This window comes from Orbicella faveolata, unplaced genomic scaffold, assembly GCF_042242905.1.
Source record: "Orbicella faveolata isolate gen_17 unplaced genomic scaffold, um_ofav_v1 contig_4, whole genome shotgun sequence".
NCBI lineage: Eukaryota > Metazoa > Cnidaria > Anthozoa > Scleractinia > Merulinidae > Orbicella > Orbicella faveolata.
This window is the reverse complement of record NW_028301569.1, coordinates 11,553,780-11,567,500: the sequence shown is the minus strand read 5'-3', so window position 1 is coordinate 11,567,500 and position 13,721 is coordinate 11,553,780. Positions and strand designations below refer to the sequence as shown.

The 13,721-nt window shown below is 36.7% G+C and overlaps 1 protein-coding gene across 1 annotated transcript; it reads right to left on the bottom strand.

Moving 5' to 3' along the window:
• Window positions 1-759: 759 nt before the first annotated feature.
• LOC110049717 (uncharacterized) lies at window positions 760-13,667 on the bottom strand. The gene is made up of 14 exons (XM_089276275.1): window positions 11,448-13,667; window positions 10,630-10,695; window positions 8,225-8,369; window positions 8,059-8,140; window positions 7,333-7,411; window positions 6,439-6,529; window positions 5,577-5,767; window positions 4,921-5,010; window positions 4,721-4,809; window positions 4,110-4,188; window positions 3,527-3,676; window positions 3,117-3,169; window positions 2,938-2,995; window positions 760-1,742 (listed from the first exon to the last, which is right to left on the bottom strand). Exons 1-14 carry the CDS (start codon window positions 13,290-13,292, stop codon window positions 1,578-1,580), a joined length of 3,183 nt encoding a protein of 1,060 aa, XP_089132401.1. The 5' UTR covers window positions 13,293-13,667; the 3' UTR covers window positions 760-1,577.
• Window positions 13,668-13,721: the final 54 nt, after the last annotated feature.

Sequence of the window (13,721 nt, the reverse complement as noted above, 5' to 3'; positions counted from 1 at the left end):
GGTACCCGAGTTGGCAAATTTCTAGGGGACGTAAGGCATCCTCCCAGACACCCCTAGAAGCCGAGGGATATCAACTGTGGCCCTAAATAGTCTAAACATTATTCCATATTTTCCATCTTATGGGTTGGAATCTCAACATGTTTAAAATAAACCTTGAATAATCTTGGGAAAGGGATAAGTAGCAGGAATCAGCAATCACAAGGAGACACTGCTAGATAAGAGTATTCTATCACATATGCAATTCATGCATTTGTGTGTGTGTTGTAACGTTGTCGAATTACCATAAAAAATAGAACCAACAATCAATCATGGTAACCTAACCCAAGATTCAACTATGAAGCCCATTTCTTCGCTTGGCTCTTGTTCTGGAGTCAATCAGACCCTGTTTCGACAGACGTCACAATAATTACTGCAGTCTAACTACGCTGCAACCCAGCATGGTAAATAACAATTACAGACAGTTGATATGAACACTACAGAAAATATACATGCTAAAGAGAAAGCATAGCATGGTCTATAAATAGATTCAGGGGTTTCAATAAGCAGGAAGACAATTGGTTTTTGCAAGTAGCTATAGACAACACTTTTTAAACTTGACTTCTTATTAAGAAAAACGTTTCGCTATATGGTCAAACCAGGCAGGCAAAATCGACCTCACAGTCTTCGCCTGGTACCTGGCCCTGAAACCCCAGACAGCATGACAAGGTATCTGTATGATGATACGGAAGTGGGTGTCCCTATAACAGGATTAGTCTGCAATTTAAACTAGAACTTTAATCATTTATGATACGTATGTCACAAAAGACAAGACATTTTCAGTTACGTAATTAACCAGTGCAAAGATCAGAGTAAGTATTTTAATTAGAAAGGGCTGATCATCACCTGGTCATACTCTTTTTGGTAATTCTAAATAATGGTTTTAAATGATTGAACAACAGAAAACACACAAAAAGCCATAGAGGAACGTTATTAGGTTTTGTTACTCAGATCAATTAGCCTTAAGCTCGTTTACACTATGTAGCTGGCGTACGGAAGCTTGAGAGATACGCAAACAGCTTTAAGGGTGCAGAGGCGCAGAATGGATCAATAACCAAATATGAACTTAAAAGATATTCTAATGCAGAGTACGAATTGCAAATCATACCTTTGTCGAATGAAATCAAGTGCACATAGATTTCAAATCAGCATAATGAGGTCTAATTATCCTTTGTTAATATGTAACTGTGATTTCACTATTGAATACATTTTTTTCAAAATCATCAATTTGGAACCCACAAGTAAAGAACTCAAGATAAGATCATGGATCCACAATCTTGAATGGAATTTAAAAAAAAATACTCAGGGGGTGGAGGGCAGGGCAGTAGATGCACCCCATCCCCCATATCCTATTTCCTACGTAGTCGTGCCCTTCAAGATGGCCGCTTTGACTTCTTCCTAATGGTCTAGTTGGAGAGACACTGGGGAGGGGGTGGGGGGGGGGGGGAGGGGGTATTTTGATGACATCCAGTCATTAGTGCTGGTGACCGACTGCCAGCAGTCATGAATGACTCCGCTTGCCACCCTGTTGATAGCTTAGCTTAGCCAGGAGTCAAAAATTCATGTGACGGACTGAAGTCCCACAACTTCACAGTTTTGTCATATGACCCTGAGACTATGCTGTAGTCATTAAACTGTAGACACGTCACGCCATCTGTGTGACAGCGTAGAGTCAGCAAACGCTGCCCACTTTCCAAGCTCCACATCTGTTTCAAATTAATAGCAAAATAACAAAAAAAAATTAGGGATTAGGATCACTCTTAAATTATTCATACTTTGGGAAATTTATTATGGGTATTCAGCCCATGAAAGCAGCAGAGTTCTAATAATTTTTTTTAGGGGGGATGGGAGAATTTGTCTTTGAAAGTCCTGTCAAGTCCAATTACGGACTTCATGAAAAAAATCAAACTTTGACAAGGATCATTTACTTTTTACTATTACTACTTCTAGGACTGGTTCTTGCTAACGATACGCAGTAAATCTTACAACCAATAAATCTAACCAATAATGACAGTCTGAGGCATTGAAAGTAAAGCTTACTTAAATTAGTCTTGAAGACTTTGTTCTGCACACAGATGGGGGGAGGGGGGCACCAGTAAATAATGGGGTTGAAACTCTAGGGGAAAGGGCAGAGAGTACGATTTTTAAGATGTTGAAGGATGGAAAGAAGGGAGATCAGGACTGGGATCTAGAAGCGTTCAGGTGCTGCAGGTAACTAACTTTTTCCTTTTGGCAACTAGAAAAACTTAGTAGTTTCTTTCATATAAGCTTAAAGGAGCTCAGTCACGGTTTGCACATTTTGAAAAGTTTAGCCTAAATTTTTCAAATTCGTTGTTTGCAATCCGTGTCAATTTTCGCCATCCTCAACCATCCTTGTTCCTTTATGGTTTATTGTTATCTCTTTGTGTTTTTCTATCTTAGTAAACTATTATTTTCAGGTTTCCTTCCATTTAAAGGATATTTTGTACGTGGCCGAAAAAAAAAGAAAAAACACCGTGGGCATCCAGGATTTCATGGTGAGGAACCTTTGTGCTCTCTTAATTTTTCTTACACCAAGGCATTGGAGATTTTTTCAACATTTCATACATTTTACAATAGACAAAGCATTAAGAGGTAGGAAACTCTAAGTAAGAGGCAAAAGCTAGAAATGAAATGCTTGTGGTGTGAGAATTAAACAACCTCACTGATGACCCCCATGTAATGATAGGTCTTGAGACCTTGCATAAATTATTTCTTAAGCCTACGTGCTTAGGAGGGTAGGTCACATTGGAGATAGTCATTCATGTTGTGCACTTGTTCTGTTGTGTTCAATACAACTTGGAGAACTTTATCTGAATTGTGTTGTCAAGTCATTTGCACTACACCTACAATCAGCCTAACTTAACACCCCAGTAATCTTACCTTGAGTGTCTTGTCATCTCCAGCACTCACTATCCTCCAGCTGTCTGTCTGAAGACATCTGACAAGTGAACACAAACATACTTGCATTTTATTTTGGTGCATATTTTTTTCTTTATTCAGAACAATATCGCAAATAACATGAGAAACAAGAACAAGCTAAACACATGGTATTTACTTACCTGATGACACCAGTATGACCCTCAGATCTGATCCAATCTAATGTACCAATGCACTAGAACAAATCACAAGTTGCACTTAGTCAAGAGAGATCAATACCTCCCAACTCAAACGTGTGAAAAATCACAAAGTTTTTAGGAAAACAACAACTTGAACTTTCAGCTCGCAAGTGATCAGGTTGTGCACCTTGAAACCGCAGATACTCTGTGCACCAGCCAGTGTCAAGCAACTCTTTTTTCTAACAGATTGTTTTATTTTTGAATTTGAAGGTATAGCAAAACACTTAATGAGTGGCCCTGGGAGAAACAACAAGTTTTGTTTCCCTTCAACCCTCAATGTTCCCCAAGGTGAAGCTCATTGCAGTAGAGAGCTAGTTTCAAAACAAATAAGCAGCATGTTAGTCTGTACTTACCTTTCCATTTAACAGATCCCAGAATTTCAGATTATGATCCAGAGAGCCACTAATGACTTTTCTGCTATCAAATGTTAAATTCAAACAGGTGACAGCGTCATGATGGCCTGTCAGTGTCATCAAACATGATCCCTCTGTCAGACTCCACACCTGTTTTACAGAATACCACAATGTCATATTGAGTAAAAAATAAACAAAAGCTTGTTCAAAAGCTTTGTCATCAATTTAGCTAATTGATCTCAGTTTTTCATGTAATATATCAAACATGAAAGACCGTGTTTGACCACATTTCCAAACATTTCCAAACACCGAGAAGAAAGTTGAAAATACAACACGCAACGAAAAGGCAGAAGGGACAAAATTATAAATTTGTGTTTCTGTTCCCTTAATGACAATGAAAATTAGCCAGTGAGTGTGCCGGAATTTCTGTAGTTATTGCCAAAATGGAATTTTTCCCATACAACATCACAAATCTCTTGAGCTGAGGAATGAATGTACATTAAGACTTGTCAGTAATCTTGTACAAATAGCTTGCAACCAACTTTCTTATTCACTATCATTTAGTGTCATGTTATCTGGTTACCTTAATAGTCTTGTCATATGACCCAGAGACAATTTTTCTATCATCAAACTGAACACACAGGACAGCAGCATTATGGCCCCTAAATAATTATGATAATTGACAAATTTAATATATTGTGTTGTTTTGGAAAATATCCATACCCCTCCCATAGAAGGTTTTTAAATTTGAACTCCCCCCCAACCCCTCTGGAAATTATGGCTTATCAACATACTTTCTATTAAAAATTTGGGTTTTTAAAACCCACCTCCCCCTTGGAATTTCCATTCACCTTCACTGGGATGGGTATGGATATTTCCTGGAACTGTACATATTAACATCTTTTTGATCTGAACAACTTGCAACACCATTGACTGACAAACACTGTCTACTTGACTCTGAAGATGACTCAGGTTGTCAAAACTTCAGTCAGCAACAACATTTTTGGTCAGAACTACCCTCACCCAGACCTTAACACTACACAAACTTCTGTATACATAAATAAACTCTATGCACAATACTATAAGTGGTGAATAGGAGGGTGAAACATTTGAAAACAGATATCGAAATATAATTGTAAAATTTCAATAATACATAATATCATTATTGAAGGTTACTAAAAATTTCTGGAATACCTGAGAGTTAGCTGACAATTCCCAGTTTTGATGTCCCAGACTTTGAGGGTTTTATCATAAGATCCACTAACTACCTTCTTGTCATCAACCTTTAAGTACAAAATAATGAGGTATAAATATTGTTATTTATACCAATGTCTTCCTTTGCTAAAACTAAAGAACTGCTGCATTAGATAATATTGAACTAGACCATAGTTTACCTGGAGACAGCGTACTGTGTGCATATGGCCCACCATGGTGACCTTACATGAAGCGCCACTCCAATACGACTCAAATGATAAGTCCCACACCTGAAAAACAACTCCGTAATTAAAACGACATGTACTGACATAGACTCAATCACTCAATCTTGATCTTTTTTCCAATTTACATTACTTATTACAGTTATACTGGCCTGCAAATAGCTAGTGCTAGTCTAGGTGGGCCAGTCTATGAAGATCTTATTACAACTGTTTTTATTAATAAATTATAATAGAAAATTGGGTGGGAAAAGAATGAAAAACGAAGTGACAGGTTATCAGATTAATTAGATAATAGAGGATGGACCCTAGAAGTAAAAAGGTCAAATGCAAGTCAGGAGGAAGGAAAGTGCAACCAAAACAAGAACTGTTTTTATTTTTTTAATTTTGTGCCTTTTTTAGCACTGTAAATAGTTATCATTTTTTACCAATGAATATAGTTGTCACTTCTGTTGAAAAATTTTGGAGGGGGAGGAAATTTTAATCTTTAAATTTTAGTTTGAGCTTATTATAATAACAAAATATTATTACTTTATTTAATTTTACTGAAGTCGAATTTTGTGTCCTTACTTAGAGGAAACCATTGTTTTAACATGACACTCAAATACTACACATACCTTTATTGATCGATCCACAGAACCACTAACCAGTCGATTGCCGTTCAGATTGAGACATCGCACTGTACCAGAGTGGCCAGCTAGAGTCAGCACGGCATCACAGTCCCCACTCCTAATATCCCACACTCGTATAGTCTTGTCATATGAACCACTCGCAATCCTTGTATCATCAAACTGAACACATGAGATACCTGAAGAATAACGTTTGTTATCATTTAAACACATGAAAAGGAAGAGTTAGGTGGGGGAGGGGGGAAGACTTTTCTCTGTTTTAGTGTCAGGAGCCCCAAAATTTAAGTACAGTAGGCCCAGTCATTTGCCTGACAGCTTACTGACAGAGCTGCTGACCATCAACCATTGACTTTTAGAAAACAGTCCTAGGAAAATACGCGCACTGATTGGTTAAAAATCGTGTTTCTATAACTCAGTGGAAACACAGAACTAGCACGAGCTGTTGATGTAATGATGGCATGTGCACAGAGAATTAACATTTTGATGAACAAAGTAAACAAGTTGTTTTCCTTTTTTCGTCGTGGTGTTTTCTAAAAGAAATAGAAAACATGTTCTCCATGTTTCTATCGAGTTATAGAAACACTCGTGAAAGTTTGGCAGAACTTGAAAAAGCTGTTGAAACACTCGCCTGTGGCACGTGTTCCCACAGCATTTCTCGTTCTCCCAAACTTCCACTTGTGTTTCTATAACTCGATAGAAACATGGTACATGTTTTCTATTTCTTAAATGATACAGTCCAACTTTCCAAAGAGTCTTTCACTCCTATGATGCTCACAAGTTGAGGATGGGAAGTACTGTATGTTAAGGAGACTGAAGTAGTTTTAAATTAAAACTCTGAAAAAATATTTACCTTGCGTGTGCCCTTCAAATGTTCTCACATCACATTTTCCTTTCAACCAGTTCTGATGCAAAAGGAATCTTGATGCAAACATCCTCTTCCACTGAAAATATAATGATATGTTTGCTCAACAAGTAATACAATACATGCACACCACCAAGTAATAGGTATTTTCAGTGCAATTTTCACTAGTTGCACAAACTAATAAAAGCTAAACATATGGTAATGATTCTAATTTTTACCTTGTGAAGCATTATAGACTGACACAAAGATGAAGGCAATTAGGATTTGCATTTTCAGTAGGAGGTCAACTGGGTTTTACAGCAGGGCAAAAAAATTTGAACTGAACTTCTTTAAAAGAAGAATTTTCCTCAATGTGGTCACACCAGGTGGGCAAAGTCATCCTCACAGCTGGTCAATTTGTCTGGTGCCCAGCCCTTATTAAAACAATAGATTTGTAAGGTATGCGGAAGAGACAGTATATAAGGTTGCAAAATGTTATCTAGAAAATCATGAGTTTTGCATACATTTAATCAGATTTTGAAATCTTATAATCCTTTGTGACAAGTCATGAAGTCACACTTTTATGTTTTTGTTTCTGTCTCATTTAAGTTGCAGTCTCAGATTTTACCGAGTCTCAGATTCTCACCTTTTGTCACCCCTACTGTTTAGCTATTCTTAATCTGGGCCAGATCGTTCAAAAACTGGTTTCTTGCATAAAAGTTTTTCACAACTTATGTTTTGTGTAGTTTGAGAAATCTATTCAAATTTAAAACTGAAGGACACACAAAATAAACAGAAAACTTCATTGAAAAATTAAAAACTGCAAAACTGACAATCTTGGGTTAGCTTAATCAGGCTTTGAATGACCTGGCGCAGAGGATTTGATGAAAATTCCTTTCACACCTGCACTGTTCCATCTTCCAAAGTGTACTTCTTTCTTTCCTTCTCCTCTCCAATTCTTGACAATTGCCAGTTAGGGCGTCTGATCATCAAGAAGAAAAAAATTACTCATTGGAAAGTTTTATGCCATCTTGTAGTTTACTCAGGGAAGCGGGGATGGCACAGTGTATAGAGGGCTCGCCTTCCACCAAAGTGGCCTGGGTTGAATCCTGGACTCAGCGTTATAAGTGGGTTGTGTTTATTGTTGGTTCTCATATTGCTCCGAGGCTTCCTCTCCAAGTTCTCTGATTTTCATCCCTCTTCAAAAACTAACACCTCTTAAGTCCAGTTCCACATTGATGAAGAGCTTTTCCATGTAATGTGGCACTGCAGATTCCTATTTCAGTCTCTATATTTATTATTGTAGTACTATTTTATTTATTTTCTAACTCTTTGTAATTTGTAAGAGAAAATGAACTTTGGTTTGGCCAGGTTTTGATTTAAAAGTTACTGGCTTAGCTGGTACCTAGTAGATTTGCCTCTTTATAGAATGTAATTCAACCTACACCTTGCCCTAAAGGTGTCATCCTGGACAAATGTTTTAATATTAGCTCTAGATCACCATTTGACAAGAATCAAGATAAGTTTGGGTTGTGTGGGTCAATATAAGTTAAACAAGTCTCATAACTTGCCTTGCATAACACCACCATGAATAAAAGCACTTTTGTAGTACCAATTTACAGTACCTACCTGCAGAGATTCTGCCACAAGGAAGTACTGTTAGCTAGATTGTTCCATGTCTGATTGACTTGACTACAGCGGCACAAACTCACTGAAAGGAACAGAATCATAAATGGAACAAGCTTTGTATCTTGCCTATATGGTGGAAATTATGAATAAACATTGTATGTTGTACCCGAATCAAGAAAGGACAGAACATGTAACGCAACATGGTTTGGTAACCACGCTAACATATCCTGGCAGTTTGGCGGACAGCTTTTGTGAAGCACGGGTTCCATTGCAACAGACAGCATATGCATCTGGGGTAACTCACATTCATCCTGTAATTGCAATGGAAACAAACACTTTAACAACTCAACATATACAAAGTGTTCTGGAAAAGATTGGCTAAAAGAATTAGAAAACAGCCCCCCAAAAATGCACATGCTAATTGGTTAACTAATTGGAACTTGCATGAGCTGTTGACCAAATGATGGCATGAGCAAAGAGAATTTACATTTTGATGATCAAAGTATATGGCTAGTTTTCTTTTCTTTTTGTCGCGGAATTTCCTGTGTTTCTATCGAGTTACAGAAACACTTGTAAAAGTTCAGGAGATCTTAAAAAAGCTGTAGAAACCCTCACCCATTGGCTCATGTTCCACAGGATTTCTCGTTCTCCCAAACTTCCACTCGTGTTTCTATAATGCGATAGAAACATGATACATGTTTTCTTTTTTAACTAATAAATACGTGGGCTTCTTTCATGCTGACATGGCTAAGTTTAATGTTGGATTGGAACTTACACAGATTTATACTGGCTTATTAATCCCAATAAGAGCAGCAGTTTTGGTTTTTTCTGCAAAGTAACTCAAAACTCCAAAAATCTTGACCACCACAGATCACCTAGTGAGCTTGCTACCTGTACTGTTCATAATAAATATTTTTGTTTTGAGTTCTATTTTTGTTGTTGCTGAAAACAATAATTGGTGTTGACTATAACTGTTAACTATAACTGTTTATTTGTTTCTATTTTTCACATGCATGGCTAGTTAATTGCATTTACATACAATAAAAACAGTCAAGCGGTAATAAAATATAAATAAATTTAATACACGTGTACTACTATAATTAGATTTACAGGCCATGTAATCAATCAGTCACAAGTAATTAAGTACAAATAAATATAATATTACATAGCCTAAAATTATATTTTCTCTAGCTGTAAAAAAAGAAACAGCTACCCTGTGGCAAACAACATAAGGATAAAGTAAAAAACAAAATTGACTTAACACTGTGACAGTGGGACATTTTAGGTATGTCAACAAGATCTAACTGTTTGAATTCTTATACATAAATTTTTCAGTCTGAGCTATTACACTGTTAATTAATTTGAGCTAAGTAAATGAACAGATTTAGCAGTTCATTACATTTTCACACAAACAGCAAAAATGCAAATAAAAAAAAAAGCTATATCTATGTACAGGACGTGCAATCTGTTACAAGTAAGTACACACAAATCAATTATTGTATTACATAACCTACAATAACATATTTTTTTAACATACAAAAAAACAACAATATTGTAGCAAAAAATAGTGAGAAAGTAAAAAAATATATTTTGTACTTATCACTGTTCATGATAAACAGATTACAGGCCATACAAACTTTCACAAGAAATATCATAAAAATAATCCGATGGCCCAAAATCACAATTATTTTTTCAAGTAAAAAAGAACAACACCAGAAAACAATAACAGGGCAAAGTAAAATAATATTAGTACTAATAATCTCTGATTAACACTGTCAGGTCATAAACAGATGAAAGTTATGATGGGAGAAAGTAGGTCAATTTTTAATGATAATCTGATCTACATGTGTTAAGCTGACATTATTGCTAATTAGCCATATTAACATATGATAGAAACAGTTATTAGCAATAATTACATTAGCAATTCAAATTAATTCTCATTACACTCACAGGCCATACAATCTATCACAAACATTCCACACACCAATTCACTACAACAATAACAAGACAAAGTGGACAAATATATTCAAGTAATTGGACCAATCACTTCCTTATGATAAACAGATTAACATTTACAGTGACACAAATAACATCCACAAGGTCTTACATTTTATTTGAATTATGTTAAATAATCTCTGGTTTTAAGCTGGTATAATTAGCTGTTAATGGAATGTACCTACAAATCACATGTATACAAAGTAATTAATAAAATCTAATTTAACTGTCTAGCATTGTTAGATTAGCCTGCACCGCAGATGGAAATTTCCTCATTTTGGTTGTTGGTAGCATCTGCAACGCAGGCCATGTTAGATCTGAAAGCCATTCAAGCTACAACTACAAATTATTACGTACAAATTATAACATTGTGGCATAAAATTACATCAAACATCAAACAACAACATGAGGACACTGCAAAAAATAGATTGTTTTAACACTACTCATGATGAACACTCATTTACAGTCTTGTGGTAAAAGGTATATCAACATCCTTTATCTGATTGAGTTCCAATTAATGTTAATTAAATGTAAGCTATTTTAAGCTTGCATTGAATTGTTTCATAATTTGCTCACCAGAAGTCGTCTGATTAATATGTTCCTTTGTTCATCATTGAACTCCCTAAACCAGTGCAAAATATCCTATAAACAGAACATCAAGTAGAGAAAACTGAAATTCTAAACACACAAAACATAAATAATTTATTGCTTCAAGAAGTCCTCAAAGAGGGCTTTAATTTTTTCTGTCCAAAATTCAAAATTTTCATTTGTCTGTCTCAAGACAAAATTATTTTAATTAATAATATTGGTGTTTCACTTTCAATACTCTTAGCTGCTGCATTGTGATATTGTTCTATTCTTTCAGAGATATATTTAATTCAATGTTTTTTTTCCTTTCCTGTTTGTCCCTATTCAAAGACTTAAAAATTCTCATTTGAAATATTGGAGTCTTGATTTACACACTATGATTGACAAATATTTTTACTTAGCTTATACAAAGAGATACTGTAGGGATGCTGAAAGGGCCCAACACCAGGGCTCCCAATACTCTCATATCAAAGGTAATAATTTTTTTGGTTAGCACCAAGAAATATGGCCTTTAGCCCATTCCAATCAGTCTGATCAGTCTTAAGAGAATGATAAGTTTACAACAAATTTGCCTACTTCATTTAATAAGGAAAAATATCATTGAGATCCCAATGGAGTTACAATGCCAATTTTCCTTACTCAGAACAAAATTCCCAGACTTTTCCATGGCCTTGAAGATTTTTCCCCTGAGCATTTCCTGGCCTGGGAAAACCTTGCAAAGATTCCATCACATTCCCCAAAAGCTACCATTATTCCCAAAGCAATGAATTTAAAAAACAAAGTAAAACACAGCAGTTAGCTTTTACCTCAGTGTGCTTTTTAAACTGTGTTCCATTGACCTTCGGCTTTCTCTGCCAAATCATGTCATTTCCTGTCAGCAAAGTTTGCAGGTTGTCATTGGTACTGAGAATTGAAGGTGTGACATCAACTTTACTGAGTTCTAAATCATCCACTGATGGTAAGCTGCATGACGAAAGAGCCACAGTTCTTGGCATGTTACACTGAGTTGTACCAAAAATGGCCACATTTATTTTGTCATCAGTTGATGCCACTTCAGAAACATTTGCAGAGTGAGAGCTTTCCTGGTAACTATCTGATGGATGTATTGCACTTTCATTACTCTGGAAGTCAGGAACTTTGTCATAACATTCTGGAATGTCCATAGCTTCAACAGATCCATTGCTGGTTCTCCTTATGGGCCCATCCTCACAAGTTGTCGTTGACTTCAGCATGGTATAAGTAATGTTACTATCTCTCGTGAGAATATTTTCTTCTGTACAATGGACTGAAGTCATGTCTTTAGGAGCACTGGATGAGAGTAATGGCTTCTCCTTGACTAAATCCTCATCAGAAGAATCAACTGGACTGGTTGTTATACAGCTACTTGAACATTCTCCCTCTAACAGAAAAGCAGAGATGGTAGCATTTTGCATGTCGCTGTTTTTGACATGGAAAGAAATGCAGTTATTCGTACAATTGCTACTAACACTGGCACTGTCAATCTGTTCCTTGCAAGTCAAGTTACTTTCAAAGTTGTGTTCACTTGAGAAACTACAGTTGGAATGAACATTTGCCTCATGTTTTTCAGTTGTTTCTGGAATTTCGCAGGTAATCTTGTCAGATTCTCTGGATAGTAAGGTAGATAGTTCTCCATCCTTTTCCCCAACCGACCCATGAGTTAAGCAGTAGACACCTGTTGCAGACTCACCATCTGTTTGTTTTGGCTGTGTCCTTCTTTGGAAAAGTTTTAGAGCTGTGTCATCTTTTTGAAAAATAGCTGGACTTTTGTAGAAATGAATAGCACCGATAGTTAGACCATTCTGATTCCTGATTTGGCCTCCTTGTGGTAAATGAGGGGTGCTTTTAACCCCTTTAAACCGTGACAAATAAGAATTTTTTACATTTATTTTTGAAGAGTCAAATCCATTGAACGATGCCCTTTTCCTTATCGCAGACACGCATTTCTGCTTCATAGGGGGTGATAGGAGTTCCACTGAACTTTTCAAATATGTTCGCTTTTTCCTTGGCCAGCTGTTGTAAGCTGGCCCGGAGAAACTTACACTCCTTCTCACGCGAGGAAAGCTTGGAGATAAACTGTCAGAAATTGGACCCTCGTTTAATGACAAGTCATCTAACGGTAGTGATAACACGCTTTTAACATTTTCTTTGACTTTTTGCTGTGACGAATTCATCCCTCTTGCGATCTCATTCAGCAGGCTGTTGTTGCTTGTTGTTCTTTCGTGGCGGGATATTCGTCGTTCGGACTTAAAATCATGAAAGGTCCCTGTTGCTGTACCGCAATCCTGTAAGTTAACGTCTTCTTCGACTGCTACTGAGCACAAGTCGTCTCCAAATTGCCTTACTTTTCGTCGTTTCAGATACTTGAAACTTCGTGTCTTTCGCACTTTTTGCTTGCAATCGGATTTTCCTACTCCAAGCGTTTTACAGTCACCACAGTTCGTCCTAGTATTATTATTATTGCTCTTTTGCACTTCAGGAGAGCTATTTTTACTGTCTTTTGCTCCCTTTGCCTTTCTGGTAAACCAAACAACCTTTTCCCAGACACGAGAACGAGAGGACCTCTTCTCCGAACCACAGCTTGTTGATGGCTCTTGTACCTCTCGAAATAGATTGTTTTCGTTTGGTTCCATCGTAGCCAATTAGTTGTAGGGACAATTATTTTTGAAAAGAGAAGAGCGGCTAATTTGGTCCCACATGAAAGGTTTCAGGTAATCCGTAAACCGACCAGAGACCAAAACAAGAATATTCGAAAGAACGCCATTTTCCTTCCATGTTTGCAAGTGTTGCTGGGAAACTGAATAACTCCACTTGAAAAGGAACAATGCTAGCTTGACGCAAAGTCTCGCTTGATGCGTTGAAAAGTTCCTTCTTAAAAATGAAATGATTCATTTTAAAGAATCGGATATAAAAAAGTAATCAAATATTGTTCAGCTATGTCTTTAATTACTCTGAGTTCCGAGAACGTCAGAGCCACTGCAAGTACCGCATGCCCGTCCAAGGGTGACTAAGTGCTTTGTTCTACTACCCGGTCAGTGCCAAAAATAGCTGATTGAAAGCGA

Excerpts from the sequence above, each read along its gene's own strand:
- LOC110049717 (XM_089276275.1), bottom strand. The coding sequence starts at position 13,292 with ATGGAACCAAACGAAAACAATCTATTTCGAGAGGTACAAGAGCCATCA. Across the intron at positions 8,370-10,629 it reads TATTAATCAGACGACTTCTG|GATGAATGTGAGTTACCCCA; the intron begins GTGAGCAAATTA and ends TTGCAATTACAG. Across the intron at positions 8,141-8,224 it reads TCTGTCCTTTCTTGATTCGG|TGAGTTTGTGCCGCTGTAGT; the intron begins GTACAACATACA and ends TGTTCCTTTCAG.